Genomic DNA, 23,880 nt, shown 5'->3' on the forward strand with positions numbered 1-23,880 from the left:
AAAATAGAATTTTCGAAAAGCAGAATCCAAAGCTTGCACAGAGTAGAGCTGGTTAACAGAAAAGACGTCTTCTCGCTGTGTAAATTTTGAAAAATATTTTCGACGTTTCATCTATTTTCGTACAAGACATCGTCAGGGATTTAGGGGTAAGAAAAACGGAACGTAGGTGGAAGTTTAATTTTTGGAAAGATCCCAACTATTCCGTTTTTTCACTGAAAGTATCCACGCTTATTTGATTATACAGCTGTGTTAGTTAGATAGAATGGATCAGTGCTGTTAGTAAAGCTACTGCTTATTTTTCTTTACCATATTTTTATTTATCTGTAGAATAGTGATTGGTGTAAAACTAGTGGAGTTAAGTGGCATTATTCTTGAAATATTAATAGATGTTTGTGTAGTCTTATTGAACAGCTAACGTTAACGTTAGCCCTGCTAGACTTAGTTTTTTCAGTATTAGATTTAACTGGAGCTAGATCTTAAGAATGTAGATCTGGATTTTGACATGATACTTTTATGGAATATTTTTGATCATTCGGTTTATCCTTACAACAATGGAACACACGAAATATTTATGGACGCGTCTTTCGAACCTCGTTGGCATTATCTAGATAAAGCTAAACTACATTTTAAACTCTCCGGTTCAGCGTTTTTATCTCTACTTGACGGCTTCTTCAGGGATCGTCTACTACGTAAGTGTAGTAAGATACACCGTAAGTCTAAGTCTAAATGTTGGCATTTTTACATTTTTAATTATTGATGTAGTCTGCTACCATACTGAGAAAATATACACTGAGTTACAAAAAAGTGGCGCACTTCACTTTTTTGAAATTTTGTAGAGAAGCTTTTTTGCCTTTTTTTCTTAATACATATGTATAGACTTATTTCAACAACAAGAAATTTAAAACATGTCTGAAATGGTAAATTTTTGTAGGAAAGTATTCATTTTAGGTTCTGCCTCTCGGTCTGACAACGAATGAAAAATTTATCACAATTAAGCTTGGGTTGGATATGAGTGAGGCTTAATTTTTGGCTTGTTTTTTTTTTAATATTCTTTGAACGACGCGATACTCAAAAATATGTCTGTTACTTCTTGTAGAGAAATAAGGATTTTGCAATTAAGCTCCGCCCCCTTGGCTCACGACGAATAAAAAAATCGTCACAATTGAGATAGGGCGGGCGGGCGGGGCTTATATTTTGCCTTTTTTTCTTAATATGTGTAGTCATCTTTTCACAACAAAAAACTTAAAACATGTTTAAAATGGTACATTTTTGCAAGGAAATATCGATTTTGCAATTATGAGGCGAAGCGCCCACCCGCCCTATCTCAATTGTGATGATTTTTTTTATTCGCCGTGATCCAAGGAGGCGGAGATTAACTGGAAAATACTTATTTCTTTCCAAGAAATTAAAAACATGTTTTTGAACATCGTGTTGTTCAAAGAATACTATGTATATATAGCAAAAAGCAAAATATAGACCCCGCCCACCCACCCCATCGCAATTGTAACGATTTTTTGATTATTAGAAACTTAAAACACGTTTAAAATGGCAAATTTTTGTAAGGAAATATGGATTTTGGAATTAGTGTCCGCCCCTAGGTCTGCCAACGAATAAAAACTTCATTAGTATTTAGATCAGGGCACTTATGGCTGAGGTTCGGTTTTAATTTTTTCTTAATATATGTACATAGTATTCTTAGAAGAACACGACACTAAAAACATGTTTTATATGTTAATTTCTTGTAGAGAAATAACAAGTATTCTGCAATTAAATTTCGTTCCTTTGGCTCTCGACGATTAAAAAAAAATCGTCACAATTGAGATAGGGTGGGTGGGCGGGGCTTATATTTGGTCCTTTTCTCTTAATATACGTAGTCGTATTTTCAGAACAAGAAACTTAAAGCTTCTTATTATCCAGGGACGTTCTCTAAACGCTAACATTTACATTACACTTGTTTATGGTTATTAACTTTTTGATTCGTTTTTTTAGTTTAACATTTAGGTTGTTAATAGTCATTATTTTGATATAAACTACGCTTTACTAATTAAATATAATACTAAGGCCAAAATAATATTTTCTTTTTTAATTCAGTAACACGTAACACCACTTTTTTCTAGTGCGTCATTTTTTTTGTAACTCAGTTTAGTTATAAATTAACAATAATGCATCAGAAAAAAAGTTTCACTTAGTTTATGTATTACGTAAACCGATGACTGAATGAAACGATATTTTCAGAACTGTTTTTCAAATGTGAATTAAGTTTCTTTCATAATTTTTTTACTACTCTTAGAGCATAAGAAATACAACTTTTGTAACAAAAATCAACGGTAAGTTTCCTGAGTGGTTACTTTTTATAATGCTTCCAAGTTTTAGTGGAATCTATTTTACGAAGTTGTCTTACTTCAGTCGTCTTTTTTATAATATCTTTATACTTTTTCTTATTACTAACTATTGTCTTATAGTTCTAGCAAAATATCAAATGATCAAAATTTAATTTGGGCGAAATATCTTAATGGCACAAAAATCGGAGTCAGCAAATTAGGGTAACGCAAAAAATTAACAAAAAATTCAATTACATCGGGTGTCTGGACAACGGTGGTTTAATTCTTCGCTACTATTACCACCCACCCACCCTCGCTTTTCTTAGAGGGTATGTTATTTGCCAAAATCAGTTTTATCTTAGCAGGTACTAGCCCCGCCCACCCGCCCTCGTTTATCTTACAGGATATGTCATCTGCCAAAATCAGTTTTGTCTTAACAAATACTGATGACTTAACTTTTAGAAAAATGATCAAAATTTGAAAACATTACGAGCTTACTTATATGCAAAAGGCAAGAATTTTGAACATCTTCCCTAGTATTTAGATAAATTTTTCTATCGTTGGTGTTGTTTGTGTTTATAATTTATAAAGATCTTATTAAACGTTTTTTTTTTTGGTTTATTATAGTTATTGTCCTAAAAATGTGGATTTCAATCACCATTGTTACTAAGTAATCAGAAAGTACGTTTTTTTCGTAATCTACACCGTAAAGAGCTTTTTTATTATTTTTTGGGACTCCCGAAACTCCCATACATAACGTACCGAAGCGTTAATTCGCCATTTTCCAGACACTCGGTATAGTTTCTTATGGACCGACTTAAAAAAAAAAGTTATCTATCCCGCATCCTAGTTGTTCTTTAATAAGATTTTAGCTTTATAGATTGTACTAAAAATGTCTGCAAGTTATCCATTCCTCAGTTATAATAAATGTTAATATGTAATAATTTAATAGGTTAATTGAGTACGTTCGCTTAATGTGGCCTGAACACACAAATTGATGGAGAGATCGTCTGTAGGAAATAATTATAGTCACTTGATCACTGTTTAATATTGTTTTACCGTACCACAGTCTTTAATGCAAAAATATAAACATTAATTTTTATCTACTCACCTGTTTTGTCATCACATTCACTCTTCTTCTCCTTCTTATCGTCGTTCTTCTCCGCCGCCGCCTCCGACATATCAATCTCCAATTCATTCGACGAATCATCCACCAATTCATTAAAATCAGGCGGCTCATAATGCGACGTTTCGTGTTTTATCTTCACCTTGCCGTCATCTTCCTGCTTAATCCTCAACTTGCTCCTTATTTCTTCCTCTTCGTGTTGCTCCCTCAGCGTAATCACATCTTTCAACGAGCAAATATCATTACTCCCATTACTCGACGACGACGGCGACAATTTCACGCTCTTCTTCTCGTCGAAGAGGTTCTCGAAGGCTGGAGATTCGTCCTGTTTCTTCTGGTATGAAGATCCTCTGGGTCCTGGCCAACTGCCAGAAAGGTTTTTCAGAGCCGCTTCGGTTTCGCGGATCAGTGTTTCGTCAGCGGCGGCTCCTTCGTCTGAAGAGGTGTTGGGTAAGAGCTTTTGGCATTTTTTCACCGGGCTGGCTGCTGACGAAGACGGCAGAACGCGCTTCTTTTGAGGTAGAATGAGTGATTTTGTTGTCTGGTCGAGGTCGTCAGTCTTCTTGCGGCGTTTCTCGTCGGTGGGGTCGAGGGACTTTGGGAAGATCTTCGATACGGTGGCCATGGTAGTAGTAGTGTCGTCTAGTTTACGTTTTTTTAGTTGCGGTAGACCGAACGGACGATTAGCCCTGAAAGAAAAAGGGAAAATTACAGTAACGCAAAAGTAAAAACGTAGTCTTGTAATACATGTTTCAATTTTGCGTGGTAAATGCTATATAAATTTTATAAAATAATATACTCGAATTAATCCTGTATTTAGGGTTTATAAATCTTACTTGAGTTGTTATCTAAGGCGTCCAGATTTTCTTTAAAAAAAAAATCAAAATTGTGTAACGTTTTGGGTCATAGCGCAGTTCGTCACAAAGTGTGGTAATAACGCGAAAGTCGCGGGTTCGAACCCCTCATTGGTCCCCTTTTTTTCTTGCACTGTGACTGGTATTTAATATTTTCAATTTATAAAAGTATATAACTCTACTAAGTTGCTTTTATTCGTAATATTTATTGTGTAATATTTTTGTCATTGTCATGTCACCACTTTAAACTAATTAGCTTTAAGTTTCGTTTCGTTTTTATATTAAAAAAAAAAAAATAGATAGAAAATATAACATCATCAAATTTAAAGCGTTTTGAGTTAATTTATGATATTTTCAAAAGTTATAATAATGTTAGACTTGATCCGAACCAAAGTTTGAGAATATTGAAATATAAACAACTAATAAAAATGCGGTTTTTCAACAATCTGATACGTACAATAGCAACGTTGTATAAACAGTTTTTAGAAATCACTCTACAACAGATTTGATACGGATTTAGATCATACTCTATCACAATAAAATGTTACTTTTTACCAGTTTCAATAACCTAATTTACGCTGTGTACATTCATCATATCAGCACAGCATAATCGAGATATATTGGAGCAAATATGCAATTAAAATAACTAATTTTTATTTTCCACTTATAGCTAGAGTTACTACTGTATTGGGACATTTTATATGATGGTTAGGCTTCGGATCTTAGGGTTTTTGGCTTTTTATATCTACTTCAGGCATTGCAGCGAAATTTATATATTTCTCTGAGTTAAAAAAAAATCTGTTTATTTAACGCCCGTTTTTTACTACCTAAAATGCCTAATTTACCGTTAGAGACCTAAAGTGTTAACTAAACGACCTAATTGTAAATTTTAAAAGGCTTAAAATAGGATTCCACGACCAACGAAGCGGACATGCTTACACAATAGAGATTTTCCGTGAATTCATTGCTTTGGCTGGCAGATTGTTGAAAAATGGGTTGTAAATAACGCCCTTGAGTTTAATGGAATCTCTGAAAAAGGTTTTTTTTTTATAAGTTTATTGTTAGTGATACTGAGTGTCTTTGCGTGTTAGTGAGTGTGCTGGGGACGGTTTTGATTTTTGTGCTACAGTAAAGAATCCTCAAAATGCCTAAGGTAAAATCATCCATGAAAGATAAAATCAAATTATGGTTAGGGAATAATTTCGACAGTAATTTTCAATTTTCTTCAAAGACAATGAGTTATTCTGTAAAGCGTGTGGAAAAGTTGTAAGTAAACATTTAAAATACTGAAGCTTGAATTATGTTCACATTTTTGTTTCCTAGTTTAAGTGCGAAAAAAAATCACACTTTGAACAACACTGCAGTGGCGATGCACACAAAAAGAACGAGAATAAATCCAGTAAACAGACTTTATTAAACATTAGTTGCGACAATGATTTTTGGCATAAATATACAGGAAGGCATTTACCCTCAGAAAGCACTCTGAGAAAAAATTATTTACCAAAAGATTACGATATGGTGAGCACTAGAATTTTTATTTAAAAACTTTTTAATAACAATTTTATAATTTACAGGTAATTAAACAAATTAGAAATTCTATTGGCAATAATAATATTCGGATTAGCGTCGATGAGACGACGGACAGATTAGGAAGATACAGAGCCCATTTAGTAATTGGAAAGTTATCTTCTAAAGAAGCTGGACTTCCATTTCTACTAGCTTTGAAGCAGCTTGATAAAACTAATAGCAACACAATCTCGAAATTTATAAACGAATCATTGGGTGTGCTATTAATAATTTTAAGCATTGAAATTATTATGATTTATTTAATTGTTAATTTGTAGCTTTATTGTGGCCAAAAGGAACTGAACACAAAAAAATTAAATGGTTTGTATCAGATGGTGCTTGATATATGATCAAAACTGGTACTAATTTGAAGGTGTTTTATGAAAATATAACACACTTAACACGTATGGCACATGGGTTAAATTTAGTGTCTGAAAAAATTAGACTGAATTATCCAGATGTCGATGGGATAATTAGCGATGTTAAGAAAATCTTTTTAAAAGCACCAATAAGAGTAGAGTTTTATGAAAACAGTATACCAAATACCTGGGTTAACCTAAAGTATTTTTTGTGTTTCAAAACTTGTAGATTACGACAATACAGGTTTTCCATTGGTTCGTGTGCATGTCTACCGTTTGTCTCTCTTCGTTGAAAATTTATTAAATGATGTTCAAAACCGACCACTGCAAAATTCTGAGAGAAATGTATGTATTTATTTCTCAACAAAATTAATGAAGTTATCTCAAAATACCACGTCGTTAATTGCATTTCATAACTGTGTTACACTGCGTTCCTATCGTTTTACGATCAAATTATTTATATCTTTGGATATAAAAGTTGTTTTAAAAATTAAGTTTATTTTAAAATCTTGCCAAATTAGACAACATAGTGTTTAAAATTCTCTGTACGATTCTAGCACTTAATAAGGCATTAAATAACATCAGTTAACATTTGCTTGTTCATAATGACAACAGATAAATGTATCATCACTGCTTTAATAACTTTATGTTTTTTCTTTATTACTTATTTTTTTTGTGTTTCGGTATGTCCTGATATTTTTAGTGTCGCTAGTCATAAAATTTAAAAATTCAAAACAGTCGAAAAAAAAAAGTGTCTTAACATTTCAGAAGATTAAGCTATTCCTAAAACAAATATATAAAGTTTCATTAATTAAGGCGCAAAGTACATTTTACTTTACGTAAAAATTTAGACAGGTAAAATTATCAGGGTTTTCAAGAAAATAAATAATACTTCGGTTATTAAATAATTTTAAAAGATTTACGAGTAATATTGGCGAATTTTGAATACTAAAGTAATAATTTTTGTCTCAAGATTTTCTGTACGTAATTTTACCTCGATCACAAAATTCTGCAATATTAAAGTTCAATATATTTTTTCCGTATTAGGTACATATGAGGAGACTTTATTAAGAAAATATTGTTTCATTTATTTCGTTTAACGCGTACAGTGCCGTATTTTATTTAATAGGGCTCACACTTCATTTTTTACTGAACGAACGCTTACTTTTTACTGGTGGACGAGGTTTAATTAAAACATTAAAATAGATTTAATACTATTTTAAGTTTAACGTCAATATTGTATAAAGTTGCAGTTTTAATTAATGATCATACATTTAAAATTAAAAAATAATTCAAATTAATAAATAATTAAACAGCTTTGTAGTGGCACATAATTTATAACAAAACAACACTAAACCTCAACTTTAAAAAGTTCCCGGAGTTATTGATTTTATTTTGTCTCAAGTTTGACTTATAAATTTTTGACTCTTCCTATTTAGAACTCTCAAAAATATAGCAAACTTTTTACTTAAAAAAATATAATTTTAAGCAAAATTTATTCGCCACAAGAATCTTCCATAAAAATCTTATCCCAACCACAAAAAATCAAGCCAACCCCGCAGCTCCCGTTAACATACGATTATCCAAATTCTCTCTCACCGGAATTCACTGGCAGTTAATTAGCGCACAGAATCCGGTAAACAGCATAAAACCGGGAAATTTCAACGATGCGTTTTACATTCTCCAAACGTTCCGCTAAAAATACTCAACGATCTTTTCGCACCACCCTAACCACCACAACCGCCGTATTATTCACGCACTGTGGATTTTTGTCTACTCCCCGTTCCGATAAAACACTACTTTTCGCACAACCGCTCTACTTTTATTATTATTTATAAAAAAATTTTGAAAATCACACACTTTGAATTTTTTAGAGCACGTTCGCCCCCAATCGAACCCTTGTTCGAATTAGCGCTTACAACAGTGACCGCAAACTATCTCTAGGTGGCTTACTGGCTAAGGATGTGAGTTAGTTGCAAAATCCCTGCGCTCCTGCGAAATACAGATAGCTAAAATAAGGACTATCCAGCCAAAGTTGGTAATCCCTGCTTGAACATCGCGATTTCTTCAGCCGGGCTTTAAGGATTAAAGGATCGTCGGGGAGAGATACGCACCTAGCAAGCACCGACTGCATCCTGGCATCCTCCGAACTCGCTTCCTGGAGGCGGCGACACGCTTTCAGCGGGGGCGGCAGCACGCGACCGGAACACGCACGCACGCGATCTGCCACGGAACTAACGTGCGTAGGCGACACGCACGCCGGTGCAACTGCAGCGGAGACCGACGGCGGCGGCGGCGGTGGCGGCGGCTGCAGCGCGCGCAAACTGGAAGAATGCAGACCGGAGAGAACCGTCCCCTAGATGCGATGGGGACGCACCGGGCCATAACTCGTCGATAAGAGGGGACGAGGATGAGTCGGAGGAATTAAGAGTGAATTAAAGGATGCTAAGGACGAAATATCGACGAGACAGTGCGTGGCTGCGTATGTGGAACATCACAATTGCAACTCCAAACTTGTCGTAATTTTACAGTACCAGAAAATTTTATTTCGTTAAAAATTTAAAACAGTTTTAAGGTTTTTAAGGTCCTTTTTGGTTGTTTTAATGTACCAATTATTATTTAAATCAGTTGATATAATTATTTGCTCTACTCGATATTACTAAAAAAACTTGATTCAGGTCAGGTTTTGGTTAGTATTTCGGATTTTAGTCCATTTAATTTTGTTTTTATTATGTATTGCTTACTGGTACACTTACAAAAAGTAGCTGCAGCAGCAAGGTTTATAAATAGTTAATAATTAATTTAATTTTTAGTTCATTATTTATTTTCTTTCATTTATTAGCATATTACTTTGTTCGTAAGGCTATAATAGGAGAACCTGTTAGGACGGATCTTGAGCCTTTTGGGTATTTAGTTAACAAATAAAATTAGCAAATTTAATTGTTACTTCTAATTTCGTTGTAGGGCTATTTTGTCATTTATCTACATCTGTACTTTTACAGACGTTACAAATTTCAGTTCTACAGACGACTAGTTATTTCGTGTCCCAATTTATTCTAAGTAGCAAGTCCCAGTTAACAAAAATGCATCATTTATTTTTTAAAGTCCTTTCAATTCCCGCTCCGTGTGACAGTTGTTTCCAGGGTGGAAGAAAGAAAAGAAAGAAAAAAGTAAGATTGTCACCCTTTGGCAAATAAACAAAGTTGGGGGAGGCTGGTGGGCGCAGAAGTTTTTCCTAATTCGGAGTTAGACCTACCTTATCAACTTGCCTAACTAGTTCACGCGAGTTAGAAAGAGAAAGTACAAAGAACGTAAGTGTAATTTGTGTCGGCAAAGTTTCGGACTAAGTTAGCGTCAGTTTGAAATTAAAGTGAACTTTTTATGGACTGACATGAATTTTGTAGAATCGATATTGTTTACGTTTGGCTTCAGGTCTGGGAGGACAGATCGATAGCCAGAATTTTAAGGATTTGGTGCAAATTTTTGTGCAAGTTATTATATCATAGCGCGCATGAGAATGTCCATTTCGAAACATATCATCATGTTTGACGTTGAATAACGTTAGTTCAGCGGATTTATAAAATAATAATTGGCTTGAAGTTCCAAAAAATGAGCGTAGTCGAGTGTTAGTTAATTCAAGGGTTGTTTTCTTGAGTCGGCAGATGGCGCAGCTAGGAGGATACGGCACACATTTCGCTCGATAAACTTACTATCCACTACTTCGGGCGAGACGGTCGTAGTATGAATTCCGAATAGTTTGAAGTTCGTAGTAAATTAAATTATTCAGTTAGAAAAATTAAGTTGGATTTTAATGACTTTACTAGGAGTGCTCACTTGCAACTAGTGGGTATTTTTCCGCGTTGTTGCATTTTATTGCATGTAAGTATGTAAGAAGTTGAATCTAAACTTTAGATTTATTGTTATCAAGGATAAAGTTTCTTCAGGGGAAAATACGAGTTCTGAAAGTGCTCGATGAGATTATGAGAGCGTTTTCTGATAATAGTCCTTTACATAATTGTGTTGTATATGATCAGACTGAAAGTGTTAATTACGATTGCAATTACTGATGCAATTTTTGTTGCGCCACGTTTGAGTGTTTGTATTTTTTAATGCTACATGTTGGTAATTTTGGAAAACACTAGGTGATCCTACTTAGTAAAGATTTTATAATAATCGGTTAAAATTCGTTCCTTTGAAGGATTTAACAGTTTTTTGTAGTCATTTTTAGTTATGATTATTAACTAGAACTATACTGAAAATATTTTGTTTTTCAAATGGTAGAAAAATAATACATTTTATATTAATACATATAATTAGCCAGCGGTACTAAATATTATGGTGTAGATTTAAATAGCATAAAAAATCTATTCTGGAGATGATTACCCTACTAACCAAAACAAGATGTGAAAAAAATTTCTGAAAGAAGATCCTGATGTCTCTATTTCAACATTTTATAAGCGTTTGATTTCACAGGACTTTTAAAGTAGGTATCAAGTGTTATTCCGAGTGTCTGGAAAATGGCGGATTAACTCTTCAGTACGTTATGTATGGGGTTAGTAGTCATTAGTCGTTGTGCATTATTATTTATAAAACAAGCTGTTATTTTTTCATTAATAAATAAACCAAAAAAACATTTAATAACACATTTACAAATTATAAGCAAAAACAAAACAAATCCAATTTGATTTTTTGTCAAAGTTGATCATCAGTACTTGCTAAGATAAAACCGATTTTGGCAATGACTTACCCTCTAAGAAAAGAGAGGGTGGGTGGGCGGGGCTAGTAGCTGTCAAGAAAAGAGTGATTTTGGCAAATGAAATATCCTCTAAGAAAAGAGAGGGTGGGTGGGCGGGGCTAGTAGCTGTCAAGAAAAGACTGATTTTGGCAAATGCAATATCCTCTAAGAAAAGAGAGGGTGGGTGGGTGGGCCTAGTACTTGCTAAGATGAGACTGATTTTGGCAAATGAGATACCCTCGAAGAAAAGAGAGGGCGGGTGGGCGGGGCTAGTACCTGCTAACATAAAACTGATTTTGGCAGATGGCAAACCCTCTAAGAAAAGATTTTTTCAAATTCTTAAAAAATAAAACACTAAAAACTCAAAAGATTGCTTTAATTTTGTCCGAAACTAAAACACCAGGGACCGGTTTATAGAAAGCGAATTAAATACTTATTCAATCCTCGATTAATTTAACATAGGATTAAAATGTAGAATATGAGCCCGTGATTGGTTAAAATATGCACATTGCGTATCAACAATCGTAAATTAACTTTAATTGGCTTTCTTTTGGAAAAACGGTAGGAATTTCTGAAGAAACGAAGCCGGACATGACTTCTGGATATCGAAATCTACAAGAAAATGTCTTCAACTAATTTTCGGAAAGTGTTGAAAAATGGTCCAAAATGTCAAAATTGCCAAAATGAGTCGTAGCTTATCAAATACTAGCCCCGCCCATACACCGTCGATTTTCTTAGAGGATTTATCATTTGACAAAATCAGTTTTATCTTAGCAAGGACTCTTCCCGCCCACCCGCCCTCAATTTTCTTCAAGCTTATGCCATTAGCCAAAATCAGTCTTATCTTAGCAAGTACTAGCCCCGCCTACCCAACCTCTATAGCTCCATTCGCCAAAATCAGTTGCTTGCTAATTGAGAAATAAAAAACACCAAAATTTAAAAAATCGAAAAATTAAAATATCGAGAATAAAAAAATTAAAAAATTGAGAGATTGAAACATCAAAAAATAGAAAAAACCCACAAGTGAAACATTGAAAATTTAAGAAATTGAAAAATTTTAAATTGGGAAAATGAAAAGTTGAAAAATCGAAAGTCTCAAACACATGAAAAATCGAAAATTTGAAAAATTGAAGAAATGAAGAACTAAAAAATCGATAATTCGAAGCAACGTAAAGTCGAAAAACTGAGAATTTGAAAAATTGTAAAACTGGAAAATCTAAAACCGTGGAGTCGAAAAATGGAAAAATCGAGAAATTGAGAAATCGAAAAATCGAAAGTCTAAAATTCCAAAATTCGAAAAACTGAAAACAGAAATAGCTGCTAGTTGCTATTTCTGTTTTCAGTTTTTCGAATTTTGGAATTTTAGACTTTCGATTTTTCGATTTCTCAATTTCTCGATTTTTCCATTTTTCGACTCCACGGTTTTAGATTTTCCAGTTCCACTCACCCGCCCTTTATTTTCTTAGGGGACATGTCATTTGCTAAAATCAGTCTTATCTTAGCAAGTACTAGCCGCCCACCCACTCTCTATTGCCTCATTCGCCAAAATCAGTTGGTTGCTAATCGAGCAATCAAAAAAACTAAAATTTAAAAAATCGAAAAACTGAAAAAATTGAGAGATTGAAACATCAAAAAATCGAAAAATCCTACAAGTGAAACATCGAAAATTTAAGAAATCGACAGTTTAAAAATCAGATTGTTGAAAAATCAAACACCTGAAAAATCGAAAATTTGAAAAATTTAAGAATTGAAGAACTAAGAAATCGAGAATTCGAAGCTACAAAAAGTCGAAAAACTGAGAAATTGAAAAATTGAAATATATATGTATAGAGAAATCGAAATAGTCCAAACCAAGAATTAATAGTTGAAAAATCCGTAAATCGAAAAATTGGAAATTTTAAAAATGGGGAATGAAACAATAAAAAAATTGAATCATCGAAATTTCGATAAATCGGAAAATCAAAAAATGGAAAAATCGAAATATCAAAAAATCCAGAAGTTGAAAAATCGAAAAAATTGAAATTTTAAAAGTCGGAAAATTTAAAAACTGGAAAATCTAAAGCCGTGAAGTCGAAAAATGGAAAGATCGAGAAATTGAGAACTCGAAAAATCGAAAGTCTAAAATTTCAAAATTCGAAAAACTGAAAACAGAAATGGCAAGTACTAGCCCCGCCCACCTACCCTTTATTATATAGTAGGGTATTTCATTTGCCAAAATCTTAGCAAGTACTAACACCGCCCAACCGCCCTTTATTTTCTTAGAGGATATATCATTCGCCAATATCACTCTTATCTTAGCATGTACTAGACCTGCATATCCGCCCTTTCTTTTCTTATAAGATATATCATTTGCTAAAACAGTCTTATCTGAGCAACTACTAGCCCCACCCACCCACCCTCTATCGACTCATTCGTCAGTCGACTCAGACTCAGTTGATTGCTAATCGAGCAATCAAAAAAACTAAAATTAAAAAAATTGAAAAATTAAAATATCAGGAATTAAAAAACTGAAAAAATTGAGATGTTGAAACATTAAAAAATCAAAAAATTCCACAAGTGAATCATTGAAAATTTAAGAAATCGAAAAATTTTAAATCGGGAAATTGGAAAGTCGAAAAATCTAAAAATTGAAAGTTTAAAAAATCAGATTGTTGGAAAATCAAACACCTCAAAAATGGATAATATAAAAATTGGAAAATTGAAAAATTGAAGAATTAAGAAATCGAGAATTCGAAGGAACGAAAAGTCGAAAAACTGAGAAATTGAATAACTGAAATATGTATCGAAAAATCGAAATAGTCCAAACGAAGAATTAAAAATTGAAAAATCCGTAAATCGAAAAGTTGAAAATTTTAAAAATGGGGAATTAAACAATAAAAAAATTCAAACTTCGAAATATCGATAAAACGGAAAATCAAAAAATGGAAAACTCGAGAAATCGAAATATCAAAAAATCGATAGTTTGAAAAATCGAAAAAATTAAAAATTTTAAAAGTCGAAAAATTGAAAAACTAGAAAATCTAATGCCATGAAGCCGAAAAATGGAAAGATCGAGTAATTGAAAAATCGAAAAATCGAAAGTCTAAAATTTAAAAATTCGAAAAACTGGAAACAGAAATGGCAACTGATAGCCCTGCCCACACACCCTTTATTATATAAGAGGGTATTTCATTTGCCAAAATCTTAGCAAGTACTAACTCCGCCCACCCGCCCTTTCTTTTCTTAGACGGTATATCATTTGCTAAAATCAGTCTTATCTGAGCAAGTACTAGTACTGCCCATCCCCCCTTTATTTCCTCATTCGTCAAAATCAGTAGGTTGGTAATCGAGAAACAAAAAAAACTAAAATTTAAAAAATCGAAAAATTAAAATACCGAGAATGAAAAAATGAAAAAAATTGAGAGGTTGAAACATCAAAAAATAGAAAAATCCCACAAGCAAAAGATAGAAAAATTAAGAAATCGAAAAATTCGAAAGTTTAAAAATCAGATTGTTGAAAAATCGAACACCTGAAAAATCAAAAATTTGAAAAATTGAAGAATTGAACAACTAAAAAATCGAGAATTCGAAGCAACGAAAAGTCGAAAAACTGTGAAATTGAAAAATTGAAATATGTATCGAGAAATCGAAATAGTCCAAACGAAGAATTAAAAATTGAAAAATCCCTAAATCAAAAATTGAAGATTTTAAAAATGGGGAATTACGCAATAAAAAAATTAAAACATCGAAATCTCGATAAATCGGAAAATCAAAAAATGGAAAAAACGAGAAATCGAAACATCAAAAAATCGAGAAATTGAAAAATCGAAAAAATTAAAAATTTTAAAAGTCAAAAAATTGAAAAACCGGAAAATCTTGTGAATACTGTGGAAATGACTAAAATTATAGAGTAGAATAAAACTTGTCCAGATTTATTGTAACGTCTTCATGCAACGACAACCAGAGTCAGACTTAAAACTACATTCCAAAGCAACAGTAACAAAACAAAGAGTAGGAAGCGAGACACCTGCATCCGCTTTGCTGCGTCATTCGACTCCCGAGAAACACAATCAAACATAAAATTCACAAATACTTATTCTAACAAATCTAAAACCGTGAAGTCGAAAAATGGAAAGATCGAGAAATTGAAAAATCGAAAAATCGAAAGTGCAAAATTTCAAAATACGAAAAACTGTAAACAGAAATGGCAAGTACTAGACCCACGCCCTTTATTTTCTTAGAGGGTGTAGCATTCGTCAAAATCAGTCTTATTAGGCCCCCCCACCCGCCCTCTATTAACGGATATATTATTCGCCAAAATGAATGTGTTGCTTAGTTGTTAAACATAGTAGAAGAACCAATTTTAAAATCATTATAACTCCACCAAAATGTGAGAAGGAATGTTTTTACTATTTTTCCAAGACTCACCAGTCGATTGTTACGAGCGTAGCGGTGAGTTAATCCGCCATTTTCCAGACACCCGGTATAGTACCTTTTTTCTTCTAAAACCGTTGTATTTTTGTTGATTACATGGTTATGGGTTATATCATAATGTACCCAAAAATTTAAATCAATAGGAACAGAATTTTTAAATACCACAGAACTTTCCATTTTGTAGTACCTACTGCAATTTATGGCAATACAAATTTGTTTTTTGAATTGGTGTTACCACATAAAGTGAGGCTGTGTTTTTCTAGAAAGTACTATTCAAAAATAAATTCTTCAGCTTTGCATTACTTAATTACTTTTTACTTATTATTCTCTTAACATTTCTTGAGTTTACACAACAAAAGACGCGTCTACCTGAATTTCATAAAAATATAATAACACAGCAATAGTTTAAAATTCGCTGCAAGGAAAAATTACTCAGACACGAGTTTTCAATTGTAATTCCTATGAAGAAGCAACGCACTTCTCTAGACTTTATAACGTGCCAGTTCTGAAGTGAAAGACCAGTGGTAGAAAACTATATTTCATCTTGACATTATTGGATATCAATTTTCTTTTACAAAATATTTTTAACTTAGGTATCCGTACATCATTCAGTTTTAGTCTTTTAATTGAAATGACATTCATTCAGAGGGACAGTGCCTGACATGTCTCATTTAACTATCGATTTAGTAGTATTTGGAAAGAATAATGAGATTTCGCAATGGAAATCTTTTTTGTTTTAGGACTGCATTAAAATTGTTCTTATAATTTTTTATAGTTTAGAGGTCCGAGAACGTAGCTTGGAAAATGTTTTTTTTTACAATTATAGGAAATTCAGTTTTGACGCTTCTGTCAAACCTGAACGGCTAGACCGTTTTTAGTCCCTGGATTTTATCAGTTAAATCTACCCAGAATGAGTCATTGTCTTGGGTTCTAGAGTAGCTTGGTCAGTCTTTCAGATATTCTTTCCTAGAAGGTTAAGTATCGTTGGATATACCTAGGTAAGTACCCTCATCGGGTTAGATGTTTTGAGTTGGAACTTGTGAGGCCGTACGATCGTGCGAACCGCGTCCATATGGTTGAGGGATAATGGTCGTAAGAGAGGATGGTACCGTATAGGAGTTGATTCAGAATATTCCAACCAAGTTTGAGTTGTTTTAATCTTGAGGCCTCTATGGATCCGGTACTATATTTAATATAGGAACCACTTCGCGTCTTTCAGTCTGGTGGACTAACATTATGACACTGCATCAATTTTCGTTTTAATGAGATTTTTTTTTGCTGGTTACGTGTTCAATTGTAAATCCCACAGTCAAAATGTACGTGGTATCTGCAAGTAAACTTCAAGCCGGTAGACGTACGTGGTACTCTCGACTCCCTTTTATTTGTTTTATACAACTCTTTCCCTGCAAGCTCCCATTACACTCGTACGGGCCGACACGTCGTGCGCGTGTAATTATCGAAAATATTGTTCGCCCTCCGGCATCAGGGGTGGATTTGGGGTGCGACGTCGGTGCCGCCTGCGACCTGGCATACACCGTCCGCTCTCCGGTCTGATTTATCGGTCCGACGTGATATACCGAGTGATATATGGCTCAGGCGCCTTAAGAAATCCACCATACGCGATATCTCGGACCGATCTATGAACCTGTCCGTAAATATAACCAGATTTATGCCGCCGTCTTGCCATCGAGCGATATGGAGAGAGAGAAGACTTTTGTAATTACGGAGGCGTCATTCTCCGGATCGCCGTTTGATTTGTGTGGAAACGTAGACGCTCCCTCAAAAAATAGTTCTGATTCATTGAAATTTCCGTGCGTTTTTGCTGAAATGCTACTTTGCTTACAGTAGAATGCATGGATTGGGTTCCAGCGCAAGTGAAAATAATTCGTAATCGGGTCACTGCTGGTAGAGGAACCCGACGTCTGTACCGAACTCATTTGATAATTCTAATTACCGAGGCGTCATTCTCCAGATCGCCGCGTGATTTGTGTGGAAACGCAGACGCGCCCTCAAAAAATAGTTTTGATTTAATGAAATTTCCGTACGTCCGTCTGCGTGTGAGAGCGTCGATGCACCCTTAAGCGACCCTCGTCCGAGGAAATGAAAACTGAACACTTTTACACACGTTTCACGAGCTGACAGCTCAAACTTCTGATTAAAATTTCATTAAAAGTATAGGCGAGGAACGTATGAATGGACGATGCTAATTGCGTTTTAAAATCAGATGACAATTAAACGTGCCAAAGCGGTATCGGCAACTTTAGACCACGCAAATTGACAGTTAATAAGTTGGTTTCGACGAGTTTTTCGTTCCAAGGAGAGGCATCGGATAGGCGATTGTCGGATTTCAAAGCTTTTTCTGACAGGGACGAGTTAAATGCGTCGTTAATGAATATGGTTTGCTGCATTATTTATCAGTTAAAACTTTGTTTGGATTATTTTAATGCCAACTGCTATGTAAATTATGGATAATTTAATATCGTTGCAGTTGAGAGGAGTAAGCAAATCAACGTTTTGCGTGAATAAACACGAATTTGATAGAAATTATAAAGAAATTTACACTACCTGACACTTGTGGCTTAAATTGTTTAAACATTCAAGCTTAAGTATTGTAAAAACCTGTGAGAAACTTGTTGCAAAAAACGGCACCCTTAAATAAATTACCGGATAAAAACCTAAACAGTTTTTCCAGACGATTTCCTCGCTCAGATTTATGTCATGGAACACCTCGTGAAAGCCCCGTTCCGTAAAAATTGAAACGTATATCGGGTTAATAGGTCCACTTTTTCCGGCTTTTCCCTTGTTCAAGGGGTGAAAGCCGCAACGGCTCATGTCAGTCATCTGGCATTACGACGCTTCACAAACACACGGTTTAATCTTTTTTAAAGAGGGTAGGGTTTAGTTTGCTAATTAAGAACCATTTAGGATGTCATTTTTCGTGCGGTGTTTCCGCCATAATTGCGTTTAATTTTTGCACCTTTTAACCAGAGATATTTTAATTTTTTAATTTATCTAACCGATTGTCGGCTGTTCCGACGAGATAAAATACGTGTTTGCGTTGAAGAAGTACAGTGAGAGAAATAATGGGATTTTCTGCGCTATTTTGTAGAATCTGTCGTACGCCGATACAGTATATTGCATGACAACTAAACGTAGATAAGAGATAAATCATGAATGAGCTGGCTCACAAATGAATTTAATATTTCAGTAGATTAGTAGATTGTAGGTGTGTGTGTACATACGTAGGTTGAATTATTATTATCAACAAGTCACTGGTCCAGGAGCATAATAGAATCGTGTTTTATGTGATTATATCGCATCATTGGTCTCGCACATCGCACATCCGGAACTGTCACTGTTTATGTTCTAGACACAGCTATATTTGGACGCGTTTATATGTAAAGTTTCAATTTTTTATTACCAGTGGTAGCCCAAATCTCTAGTTATCTGATTACAAAGCTATCAACCCAAAAATTGTTACTGGCCGTTTGACGCGACTAAATCGACACACATTGTTGATCTCAATTAAGATAATGGAAATTATAAACGTGTCATAAAATAAAGCTACCAAGTATGAGTTTGTTTAAGTTTATGCAGACGTCTAGTTATTTGTTCTTAGCATCTAGTGTAACGCACGACAAGTAACTAAGTTTGCAGTAACTCCTTACACATTATTGAATAAAGTGATTTTCCAAAGCAAACAATTTTAAGCTAATTTCATTCCAGTAAAACTATTACCACTTACTGCTTTAATTGTATGTAATTAATCTAAGCCGTCAGTGACTAAAGTAAAATTAACGATATATTTTGTGTCCAGTCATGTTAAAACGAAGAAAATGCCAAGATAAAAATATAGACTTCTTATTCTATAAAAGAAGCAGAATCCGCATTGTGGTTTACGAATGCATTCATTTATTTTAGAATTACTTATATACAGCGTGACTCTAAAAAAATTAGGAGTTTATTTTATTGATCAAATGAAGAACGGCTCACCCCGATTTCTCGAAAATTTGAATATATAGTATTGTGTATTACACTGCATTTATTCAAATTGTGTGATGACGTCATCGTAAAATTTTGTTATGGAAAAAATTCACTTGAAACATGGCGTAGGATGCTTCTTTACTTGTACTTTACCACTCTACACATATCGTTACTTGTAGGGGTTATATTATAATAAAAAAATAAAACAAAACTCGCAAAATTCAATTTTATAATTTTTTCGGCAACCTGGCTTGTAAGTCTGGTGCGAGGGAAGTTCTGTCTAAATAACTTTAGATCAGTTTTTTGGGTTTTATAATACTTTTATTAGATTTAACTGCACCAGAAATATAAGCAATATTCTAGTGCATTTCAATGACTTTTCTTGTACTTCTCCAGATTTTAATCATTCAATTTCTACTATAACTATCAGTTGTTCTAAGTCTTCATCTGTCAAACAATTCTGTCATTCTATTGATCTTAAGCAACTGATTAATGTGTTGAATAGCAATGAAAACCTTCTAGATCTTGTTTTGGTCAACTTTGACACTAATGTTTTAATTGAATGTGTTACCCCTGGGCTGCTTCATGTAGATAAATACTTAGAATTCACCATAGTTCCTAATTTGGCTTCCCGTTTTCGGCTGTCAAAAAAAAGAAAGATATGATTTTCGAAACTATTTAACTTTGATTAGCCATTCCTGGAACATTTTAAAGTGGAATTTATAAACGGGTTGTTGACGTTGACGTTACCGTTGCAGTTGTTGTTCCCGTTGACGCTGCTTTTAGAGCTGAAAATTGTCATTTATAAACTCCGTTGCCGTTGATAGTAACTTTGATATTCAAGTTTTTAGACAAGTTTTAAGTTTATTGTTGCCGAAATAAGTCTACACATATTAAGAAAAACAAGAAAAAAATGTAGCCTCGCCCACCCGCCCTATCTCCATTGTGACGATTTTTCTTCATTCGTCGTGAGCCAAGGGGGCGGAGCTTCACTGCAAAACCCTCATTTCTATACGATAAATTAAAAACATGTTTTTGAGCATCGTGCTGTTCTCAATTGTGACGAATTTTTCATTCGTTTTTAGAACAAGGGGCGAGGCTTAATTCCAAGATCCATATTTGTCTAGAAGAATTTGCCATTTTATTAAACATGTTTTAAGTTTTTTGTTCTGAAAAGACAACTACGCATATTAAGAAAAAAGGGCAAAATATAAGCCCCGCCCACCCGTCCTGTCTCAATTGTGATGATTTTTTGTTTATTAAAAAATTAAAGCCAAAGATTTATCTCCTCCCACACTTGCCATGATCTGGATAGCAGTGAAGTTTTCATTCGTTGTCAGACCTAGGGGAGGTGCCTATTGCAAAATCCATATTGCTTTACAAAAATTTATCATTTTAAATGTGTCTTAAGGTTCTAAGAAGAAAAAAAAACAACACAATTGAGATGAGGTCGGTGGGCGGGGTTTATATTTTGCCTTTTTTTCTGAATACAGATGGTATTCTTTGAACAATACGATACTTAAAAGCATGTTTTTAATTTCTCGTAAAAAAAATAAGTATTTTGCAGTTAAGCTCCGCTTTCTTAGTTCACGGCGAATAAAAAGAATCATCACAATTGACATAGGGCGGGTGGGCGGGCTTACATTTTGCCTTTTAGTTTTAATATGTGTAGACTACTTTTCACAACAATAAACTTAAAACATGTTTAAAATAGTTCCTTGCAAAAATGTAGCATTTTAACCATGCTTTGAGTTTCTTGATGTGAAAAGAAGGCTACGTAAATTAAGACAAAAAGGCAAAATCTAAGCCCCGCCCACCCGCCCTATCTCAATTCTGATGATTTTCTTTTATTCATCGTGAGCCAAAGGGGCGGAATTTAATTGCAAAATCCTTATTATTACTCTACAAGAAATGACCATGTAAGACATGTTTTTGAGTATCGTGTTATCCAAAGAATGTTATGTATATTAAGAAAAAATTAAAGCAAAAAATTAACCACACCCACAGTTGCCCTGATTTAAATAGCAATGAAGTTTTCATTTGTTGGCAGACCTAGAGAAGGAGCCTATTGTAAAATCCATATTGCTTTACAAAAATTTACCATTTTAAATGTGTCTTAAGTTTCTAAGAAGAAAAAAAATCACCACAATTGAGATGGGGTGGGTGGGCGGGGTTTATATTTTGTCTTTTTTTCCTGAATACACATAGTATTCTTTGAACAATACGATACTCAAAAGCATGTTTTTAATTTCTCGTAAAAAATAAGTATTTTGCAGTTAAGCTCCGCCCTCTTGGTTCACGGCGAATAAAAAAAATCCTCACAATTAACATAGGGCGGGTGGGCGGGCTTACACTTTGCCTTTTAGTTTTAATATGTGTGGACTTCTTTTCACAACAATAAACTTAAAACATGTTTAAAATATTTCCTTGCAAAAGTGTACCATTTTAACCATGTTTTGAGTTTCTTGTTGTGAAAAGAAGGCTATGTATATTAAGAAAAAGAGGCGAAATATAAGCCCCGCCCACCCGCCCAATCTCAATTCCGATGATTTTTTTTATTCGTCGTAGGCCGAGGGGTGGATCTTAATTGCAAAATCCTTATTTTTCTACGAGAAATTACCATGTGACATATGTTGTTAAGTAATCGTGTTATACAAAGAAAACTATATGTATTAATTAAAAAAAAAAACAAAAGAAAAGCGTAGTCCATCCGTCTCGATCTCAATCGTGTTGAATTTTTCATTCGTTGTCAGACCGGTGGGCGGAGCCTAATTGCAAAATCGATACTTTCCTACAAAAAGTAACATTTCAAACATGTTTTATCTTTCTTGCTGCGAAAAGAAGACTATTAAGAAAAAAGGACAAAATGTAGGCCCTTGTAATAATAATACCTAATCTGTTTTTGAGACGAGTAGCAATAAATCTTCTTGATTTAAAATATGAAGGTTTCGGTGATTAAATGGCTTAATATTAGTGCAATTTGATTGGTTGAAAACCCAATGTCAACGGCAACGTCAACGGATGATGTAAACGCCGCATACCTTCACTGCGCATTTATCTAGAAACGGTAACGGCAACGGCGAACAGCAACGTCAGCGGCAAGTTTATAAATCGACCTTGACGATATCAATGTGGCTCTCGATTGCTTTTACAAATGTTTATACGAAGTACTTGATTCAACTTTTGGTATTTCAAAAGTAACACCTTGTTCTTCTAAATATCTATCGTGGTGCGTAATATTGGGTTAAAAATTATTATAGGCGAAAATTGCTGAAAACAAGAAATATTGTGTATCTCATCGAATTGAAAAGGTTAATATCCCTAACCAAATGGGCAAATATCCAGTGCATATAAAACACAACTGCTACTAATACTACTTTCTTTACTGTCAAGTTTGTAACTTATTGGAATCATGTCTAAGTTTCCACCCAACTTAACAGCTGGTGATGATCTAATACCAAGCCTCCTGGTACATGACTGCAAGTCTGTATTTGCTAAGCCCCTACCTCTAATAATAATAATCATTGTATTCTTAAAATTAGTAATTTTTCCTGACCGATGGAAAACAGCTCGAGTAACACCAATTTTTAAGAAAGGGATCGCAATAACCTGCAGAACTATAGACATTTTTCTTCATAAACTTAGCCAGTTTGGATGCTTAGATCCTCTCCTACAACTGTTTACGTCATACTTGTCGAATAGATTCAACTAGCTTTCAAAGATACACTATCGACAACTAATTTGGACTTGTCTATTTTTAATGAAATGTTACCAATGGTAGATATAGTGGGTGCTAAGCTACAAGGTACTAATTTTGTGAAGTTATATGTTTTACTTATATATTTACCGCCTTCAACTTCTTTCGATGACTGCAGCTTATTCTTTGAACTTCTAAGTTCGTTGAAAATTCTTGGGGATGACAAAGTACTGATACTAGGTGACTTTAATACGCCTTCATTCAATACATCTATACCAGACAGATTTGGCAATATAATAAATAATTTCAAGGAATTTCAGGACATTAGTCAATACAACAACATACCAATTCATCTTAGTCGCTTATTAGATTTGGTCTTTGCCAATCTTAATATTCAGGTAGAGAAATGTTCGACTCCACTAGTTGATGAAGATCCGCATCATCCTACCTTGTTTATTAAACTGAATATAATTCCCAATAAGTCCACTAATTTTTGCATGAACCATAACGAAAAAAGTTATAATTTTAGGAGGGCCAACTTTCCTTTATTGTATAGCTTAATAGCTTCCACTGACTGGGCGAGTTGTGACTCGTGCGATGATGTTGAAATTGCCTACACTATTTTTCAAAATTTACTACATCAAGCTTTTAACGCAAGTGTTCCTAAACTGCAAGTTAACCGATCTTGGAAGGCTTGCTATCCGCCCTGGTTTACTTCAGAAATTATTAGAAGTCTTCATACTAAAAACAAAATTTTAAAGCAATACAAAAAATTCAAAACGCAATATTATTATCAACTATTTAGCTGTCATCGAGCTAAAATTA

At 34.0% G+C, this 23,880-nt stretch overlaps 1 protein-coding gene across 1 annotated transcript in view; it reads right to left on the minus strand.

The window, feature by feature from the left end:
* Window positions 1-23,880, minus strand: part of LOC135125676 (uncharacterized protein) — a 381,416-nt gene that overhangs the window by 18,812 nt on the left and 338,724 nt on the right. Inside the window, exon 7 of the mRNA XM_064051324.1 lies at window positions 3,433-4,136. Within this exon, the coding sequence (XP_063907394.1) occupies window positions 3,433-4,136 (704 nt within the window). The remainder of the gene's footprint in view (window positions 1-3,432; window positions 4,137-23,880) is intronic.

This window comes from Zophobas morio, unplaced genomic scaffold, assembly GCF_036711695.1.
Source record: "Zophobas morio isolate AGI-343-1 ecotype UQ-CSIRO unplaced genomic scaffold, CSIRO_AGI_Zmor_V1 ptg000009l, whole genome shotgun sequence".
Lineage (NCBI taxonomy): Eukaryota > Metazoa > Arthropoda > Insecta > Coleoptera > Tenebrionidae > Zophobas > Zophobas morio.